This window comes from Atta colombica, unplaced genomic scaffold (genome assembly GCF_001594045.1).
Source record: "Atta colombica isolate Treedump-2 unplaced genomic scaffold, Acol1.0 scaffold219, whole genome shotgun sequence".
Lineage (NCBI taxonomy): Eukaryota > Metazoa > Arthropoda > Insecta > Hymenoptera > Formicidae > Atta > Atta colombica.
In genome coordinates this window covers 50,924-59,306 of record NW_017259315.1, presented here as the reverse complement: position 1 = coordinate 59,306, position 8,383 = coordinate 50,924, and the positions used below count along the sequence as shown (strand labels likewise).

The 8,383-nt window shown below is 33.1% G+C and overlaps 1 protein-coding gene across 2 annotated transcripts; it reads right to left on the bottom strand.

Moving 5' to 3' along the window:
• Window positions 1-1,395: 1,395 nt before the first annotated feature.
• LOC108687840 (mannose-1-phosphate guanyltransferase alpha) lies at window positions 1,396-5,617 on the bottom strand. 2 transcript variants are annotated; one of them, XM_018193835.1, is made up of 6 exons: window positions 5,044-5,617; window positions 4,944-4,974; window positions 3,958-4,534; window positions 3,193-3,469; window positions 2,198-2,462; window positions 1,396-1,810 (listed from the first exon to the last, which is right to left on the bottom strand). In XM_018193835.1, the coding sequence occupies exons 1-6, from the start codon at window positions 5,110-5,112 to the stop codon at window positions 1,710-1,712; spliced, it is 1,320 nt and encodes a 439-aa protein (XP_018049324.1). In that variant the 5' UTR covers window positions 5,113-5,617; the 3' UTR covers window positions 1,396-1,709. The 2 variants fall into 2 exon arrangements, with proteins under 2 accessions (XP_018049324.1, XP_018049325.1); XM_018193836.1 differs by having other exon boundaries at window positions 4,944-5,615.
• Between the last annotated feature and the right edge of the window lie 2,766 nt (window positions 5,618-8,383).

The window sequence follows — 8,383 nt, the reverse complement described above, 5'->3', positions numbered from 1 at the left end:
AAAGTTTATATATTGGTCTATTATTTTTGCATTATTTCTTATTTTAAATTTTATGAACTAAATGTAATATTCCTCTCTTATAATTGTTCTATTTACACAATTTAAATTTTATAAAATACTTTTCTTATACAATTGAAAATTAATATTTCAATAATATTTTTAAGTAATCAATGATCAATAATCAATAATTTTAAGTAATCACTTCTCTGATTCTTAATAAATTTAAATAATAATTATATATATAAAACTGAAAAATATACACATATATGTATAGACATTGTTTTACAAGACAGAAACGTAATAAAAATTACCAACAAGACTTTCGTGTTAAGACGCCTATAAACAAGTCAGGACATTTGATGTCACAAGCGGATTCATTTATCCGTTATACGCCGGGGGGGTCAAACTGAACGTCCGCTCTCGCGACGTCGCAGAATTCGCATTTGTCTTGCGTCGCATTCAAAACGCACCTACGACACCTCACTCACGACGTCGGGACGCGCACGAACAGATTTTTAAAAGGCCAGACGCAACGAGGTGGACGCGCAACAATGTCGGCGCGTATAACGCGCAGCGTGGGATCGCGCGCTCGCTCAGCGCATTCCGCGCGTGTCATTGACGAGAGCGGCGATCACAAAAATCACTCTCCCGATCCGGAGGACGCTGCCGCCGCCGCCACCGCAGCCGCTGTCGCCGCCGCCACCGCCGCTCGCGGGGAAGCTGGATCAGCGACTTTGGTATGCGTGGAATTTCACCGCAGAGCACACGTTTGGAGAACGCGCGTTTCCACCTGGAGCGCCGCTCCCTCCTCCTCCTCCTCTTCCTCTCCTCCCTTTAGTTACTGCTATTCGGCTACGGATCTCGATCGTCGTCCCCTAAAATTCCTAATATTCGTTGCCATCGTGATGTCTCGCGTTCGTTTGCGCGCTGCATCTTTCGCAGGGGACTACGACGAATCCCGGCGCCAAGGCGAAAGAAGAACGCGCGTAAGACATCCCACGCATACCAATCTACCTGTTGATTCAGTGCAATTCAATGCGGCTGTCTCACGTGTACACATCGCTCTTCTCGACTCTGCTCTTTTCTCTTCCTCTCTTTCTCTTTTCCTCACTCGCATACACTATTACAGCCGCCGTAAACACCTGGCGCCGCCGGTGAGGAACGCGAGAGCAAGCCTCACCTTAGGCTTGTACTGCGGCTTCTTCGTCAGAGATTTTTTTTCCGGTTATTCTTCCTCCCGCGTACCGATCACCTCGATACCATAAGAGCGCTGATGCAAGGCTCAGGGGACTTCGTTCCGTCGCATTCAATCCCGCACGACATCTCGCGGCACGTGTATATGTAATTTTTAACAAGAATAAAAATTTACAGATAAAAGATTTATTCATGTACTTACGAAAATACGGTAATAATTTTTAATGTGTAGACGAAATATACAAGCCTATATATATTGTAAAAATTTTTGTGCGTTGCCACTGGCCCTATGTACATAGCTTATAGTTGCCACATGATACTTGTATACAATGTATATAAAAATCTTGTATTAATCTTATATTACAAAATTATTAAAGATTTTTAATCACAATTCGACAGAAAGTTTCTGAAAAGTATATATAAATATACTTAACGTTATTCATATTTGTGCGACTCTTTCATTAAAATATAAATCATCAACGGTGTTTTAATTCCGTAACGGCAGCGTTAAATAATTAAAGAATAATTTCGTTCTTGTAGTTTCTTGTAAGTTCTTTATGCGGTAGGACGATCGAGTTCAGTAGAATTTTTTCTGCAGCCAAGCTCACCCTGGTACCTGAAATGAGATATAATTGCAATGTGTCGCTTATTATATGTAGAAACAAAATACATAAATAAAGACTTTCGAAAATATTATTCAAATATCTAATTTTGATCGTAATTAACCTGTAGTTGATATATTTAATTAAATAGTCCTGTTCTAAACTTAAAAACTTCCAGTATTTGAAAATAAAAAAAAAATAAAATAATGGGCTATTAAGAATCACAGTAATTTGTGCGTAAATCTTTAATATATACAACAAATGTAACAATTAAATATATTATACATTAAAAAATAATCTATACATTACCATGTTAATTCTTGATATTCTTTTTTTATCTTGATATTTTTTTTCTTATTATTTTTTTATAGAAACAGTTCTGATATATTTTATTTCTTTACCGAGAATCGTGATGGAAGGATTCAGTTTGCCATTAATGTTAAACAGCGGTAAATTCTCCATTTTTGCAAATGGCTTATTAGGATTGGGATCGCACGGAGTCCCCTCAACACGTGACCATTCGCCTACGCTGGTGCCTGTCCCTATGATGCTGTGTAGAATAAGGGAATGGGCTTGAATGTGTGCCTTCCCCAATACGATTGCCTCTCTAATTCTCACGCCAGGCTCTATCATCGTACTTGGTCCTATACTTACATTTGGACCTAGCTGCAAAGAAATTTCATGGTAACAGAATAAGTTTCTCAGTAGAAAGCCAGTAGAAGTTTCCCAGTAGATCAGCCAACAGTAATATAATATTAATATTAATATTAATATTAATAATAATATATAATATTAATGTTATATTTTCACATTCAAATGTAAGTGATATATATAAATATAGTGATTATTTTTAATCTTAACAGGTAAATATGTAATTTCAAAAATATGCAATTTTGCACAAAAAAACATTTTAAATAAAAATTGTATGGTATAGAAAGGAACCATTGTCTCTTTATATATCACATGATTTTTATTTGGAATATTTTTGAGAAATTGCATATTTTCCTGTTAATATTTGCCTGTTAAGATTAAAATGATTCACCCTATATAATATATGTATAATAGTAGCATATAATAATTAAGTCTAATTTATAATCCGCTTTTTGCTTCCTGTTTCTTAATTTTTACCACTTTTTATCTCTCGCTTTTTTACGTATATATATATTTTTTGTCGCCTGAGATAGAATAAAAGTTGACGAATTTTGGAAGAAATATAAAACACACAACAAGCAAAACAAAAATCGATAAAATAAGGAAAAAACAAGGGGAGAAGTACAAAACAGAAAGCAAAGAGCACATTATTGTGTGAAACTACAATGTTGATGTTATTGCTGTTAGTATTTATTGTTAGTATTTACTGTATTGCAAACCATAGCAGAACAATTATCTCTCGTACCACAGAAGTCGGATGTACAGAAGCCGATGGATGAATGTACACATCTCCTATAATATGACAATAATTCTTATTCGTAGAAGCAAGGCGATCTGACTGCTTCTGCTTGTAGAGGGCCAAGTAATGTCGATTGGCGTATATTGCAGAACCCGCAGTTTTCACTTGCGACCACCATCTGAACACAGGCAGAGCGAACAACCGGTCAGATCCCGCTAAACGCGTCAGTATGTCTTGCTCAAATGCAATATGCGCTGGATCTCTACCATTGCAGCATAACTGCCTGCAGTCCCATAAGAAAATGTTAAAAAAAAGGATACCTATTCTCTTATAGCAAATTTGATCATTTGCATTACACTAGATCAATATACTAAAAGCTGTTACACATGAAATTAATAAACCCAGTCAGTCAAGTTTGTCAAATATTTGCTACAAATTTTGTTGAAAAAAGGCATCACATTTAATAGAAATTCTATTATATTTAATAATGTCAACAAATTATAAAATCAAGTTTGCTGACAACAAATTGAAAACAAAAAATCGACCAAAGTTTCATTCAATTTTGCTGTTATTTTAAGCGATTAAATACAATAACTATATTGTCATGTTATTATAGAATTATAGAACATAGATGTAATATTTCATTATCAAAGTTAAATATTATGTTTCTGCATTTAAATACTTTATTAAAGCAATCTTTTTAATGTACAGAATCCATTGTAGTGCGATTGATCAAATTTATCATTATTGTATTCAAAACGAGAAACTTACATTAAATGATCTTGTTGTTGATTAGCATGAAAGACATCCGCCATCGTTTGAAAAATTTCTGGAGATGCAAGATATATTCCGCAATTGATAAGAGTCGATACAAATGTCGAAGGTTTCTCTACATAATGTGCTACCTCTCCCTCCTTTCCCAAAACCATGCATCCATAGTTTAATGATTGCTGCCGAGTTGCCTCAGTTGCCATGATTGTAAGCAGTGCCTGTTTACTGTTGTGGAACTCCACCATCTCTTGCAGAGGGAAGTCGGCACAGACGTCGCCATTCATAACAAAAAAGTATGTGGGGCTGCCTGAACGAATCTGATCGCGAAAATGATACATGCCACCTGCTGTTCCAAGAGGTGTGAATTCCTGTAAATACCGAATAACTATGCCATAAGTACTCGACATCTCCTGTACAAACTGAGCTAGATCGTTCTTAGAATACGCCCCGATTATTAGCACTTCATTGAGACCGGGCACTTTGGTACAAGCTTCAATGTGATGTTGTATCATAGGTAATCCAGCCACTGGAAACAATGGTTTTGGGATGTCCAAGGATAGAGGTCTAAATCTAGTTCCTACAAAGATATAAATGAAAGGATAAAGCACAAAAATAAAATATTGCATATAAAGAATTTATAAGTTTTTAGCTCAACTTCTTAAATCGTTCTTTTCTCTTTTTCTTTCCAACGTTCAACTAAAAAGAAGAGTTCAACTAAAAAGAATAGTCCTTAAAATCTTAATAAAAAACATAATTCTAAATGTATGTAATAAATATATGTACAATTTATATATAAAGCCTCTATATTGACAATGATGAAATAATTAGAATGTGACATAATCCAACAGCAATGACAAAATTATGTACAAGATGTCAATAGGATCTTCAGATAAATGTAGTAAAAATACATAATTATATATATAATTAGATACGTCAATTCTGCAGTTCTTGCTAGATAAATAAGTGATAATTAAGCCAACACAAACCCTTTAAAGGTCCTCCGATTAAAATAACAGCCTTCAACATGATTGCATAAGTCAAATTTCTTTCTGATTGAATAATTCCAAAATATTTCTATATTCTCACAAGAAGGGTCAAGATACAGCGATCATCTAAGTCCTCCGAGAGAGTGAGGGGAACCAACGCTAATCGCATCGTGCAGACATGTTGTGTACACGTGTGGACGTGTCATCGGTGACGATATCAGTGAACAAGTTTCGATGAATCGACTTGAACGATAGAGCGAGTCCAAGAAATAACTTTAAAGAAACAGCTTTCCTCGCATACCGAATTAATTCGAGCTGTCAACAGCAAATAATCGGCAGATGCTACCGCATACTAGAGGGGAATTTGCCAAGATATTCAAGACCCAGCACAATCCAACGGCGATGTTTGAAAGCCATGTTAAAAGCGCCGGCGGCCGCTTCGAATCTTGCACTCTTTACTCTGTATTTTCTGCCTAATTCTTTCAGTCGCAAAACCGATCCGGTTTCTTCAATCTGTTCGAATGGCGATCAGCTGACACAGTAATGGACTCGCGTAGTGATGATGAGACGTTCCGTGAAGTTAGCTCCAATTCCCGAAACATTTATCTCGCGTTTCATTTTTCTCATCCAAAAATTTAATTGACAACAAAGGACAACTCAATTAAATGCAGAAAAGGATGCAGTCTATACTTGTTATGCTAAATTTATGGAAAATCTAGTTCGTCTTTCAATTAGAATTTATATCTCCGTACAAAAGCACTTTATTCAAATTACAAGCGATCTCAATATCATTGCAATCCGCCAATCACTCATAGATAAAATAAATAGTAAGAGGGGAAGCAAAAAAAGCGCTTTTCATTTAAGGCTGCGTTTTATTTAACGCTCGCAAAGCTCGCGAGCATCGTTTGTTTAATATTTGGTAAACGACAAAGATAAAATGATTCCACGCGTTGTGAACGTTAAATGGAATGCAGTCTTATGCCCATTTCTATCAACGCAGATTAACTTTAATTTCTTTGTCTTTAGAATTAAAAAAAGACGAAAAGTAAGTTGAACTGAGATTAAAGTTAATCTACGTTGAAAATGGGCATTAGTGATACAAGTCGAACAATTTTTTTTTGGACATTCAGAGAGTAAGAAGGAAAGACACTTGTATAATCGACTTTTTATGTTACCAAATGGAAAGCATCTATTGTTTATATAAATTTAGTTGATATGTTGGCTAATTATTGTATAATTATTGTATAATTAAACTGCTTTTTTTTTAAGACAAATCAACATAAATATCGTTCTTATAAATATATTTTGGACATTCCATAAATAACAAAGAAAAAACAATACTTATGTATTGTTTTGTGTATTATTTATTTATTATTCGACGCCTAAAATTAAAGAAAGCAGCCATAGTTTATAAATATGTATATATTAAAAATATATTTTAAAAAATGAATAAGTATAATATAAATAAAAAAAAAATATATATATATAATAAAAATATAATATAAAATAAATAATTATTATAATTAAACGTATATCTAATTTTAACATAATAATAAATATTATATATAATAACATTTAAGTTAAATTATAATCCAAACGTTAATTATCTTTTCAATATTTCATAATTCTTCATACAAAATACAATCAGTCTTAGATAAAGATAATTTTCAATTTATTTATTAGTTAATTGCATAACGTAAATATATATAGTTATTATAAATATATAGTTATTATAACTTGAAATTATCTGAGTGATTGTTAATCTGCTACACCTTTTTAATTATACTTCGAAAATCTTCATACAAAAAAATCATTAATTAATAATCGGCTAAAGTATAAAAAAATGAATAAAATTATAAAAATTAAGGTTTCACCTTATTTTTATCGATAAAATTATGCATTAATTTTTCACATTCTATAGTATATATAATAAATAATTATATGTAAATGCGCCTATTTGTCAATAAAAATATAGTGTGAACAGATCTAAAAAATTAAATCATTAGGTCTGTTCGCATTGCTTGAAATCCTCAAAAATCTTTGTATTCAAAAACAATGTACTCGTATATATAATAAAAAATGTATTTAAAAAATGCACTTTTTGCATTTAAAATGAGATAACATATAGATAACAATAAAATGAGTCTGTACTTTGCATTTTTTTGCACTCAGCATCTGCATATTCTCTCTTTTCTAGTTCAAATTAGTATGAATATGTGTTATCTTGTCTTAAGAGTAAAAGTTTTTTTGAGATTTCAAGAAACGCGAATAAACGAATTATATATTAAGGCGTTACAGAAAGAGAAAGTGAAGTGATGCTGAGTACAAAACGTGCAAGTAACAGAAACAGACCTATTAATTATTGGTTCGGCTAATTCTTAAATTGATAGGTCTGTTAGAATAAAGAATAGATTCTCTATGGCTGAATTAGTATACGTTTTAGAATTTAAAGTGAGATAGATATATATGTTTTATAATATTTGGCGAAAACGAAAAAACTTTCTTGTTTTCGCTAGAACTCTCTAATGTCTATAATGCTGAAATAAAGAACAAGATGTCGATTGTGCATTTTAAAGTGAACATTAAAAAAATAAGCAAATTCAGGAAGTATTGACCAATGAAAATAAATATTTTATTAAATTTGCTTGCTTTTGTCATTTTCATCTCATTTCAAGCACACAATCGATCCCCAAACCTCATATATGAATCGTCATGTGTTGACACACTCGTGTCGTCCAATAGTAGTGCGATGAGCGCTGCCAGCGCTGCCAACATTGTTATCTAGGGTTAACTGATCTAGAGAATTGTTTGTCGCAAATAGTTTAAAAGGGAAGGGACGAATGAAATTGCGGAGCAAAGGGAAGGTTTTATTTTATTCCTTGCGCTCATACTAGAACCAACTAGAACTTTCTTCGTAGTTTTTGTTTCTTTTTTTTCTTTTTGCCATCTAATTATACATATCTTTTTCATTTCAAGTATAGGAAGTGCTACGTGAAACAGCTATTAAAAGCAGATTTAGAAAACGAAAAAGAAAAAGATGTCTCTAGAGCTAAAGATTTGTTCTTTTTCCAATTTTTTGCAACTTTTATCATCTTTCTTTTTTTCTCTTCACCTTGAAAAAAATGAATAAAAAATGAATAATCCAAGAAGTTCAGTTAATGCTAGCATTTCTACTAATGTAGATTAAATTAAACATCGATTTAGTTAATTTTTCATCTTTTTCTAGTTCTACAATTAGAGAAAAATAAAGAATAAATTGAACCAAGATTAAATTTAATCTACATTAATGAAAATTATAGGCATAAAAGGAAATGTCGAATCTCGTATGTTTAGCGCGAACGCTTGTCGACTCTCCCGGTGCATCGGGCATCATCGGCGAAGGGCGCCGAAGTCCGAATGTAGGAGGAAGAGGTAGAGAGGGGGGAAAAGGGCAAGGAGGG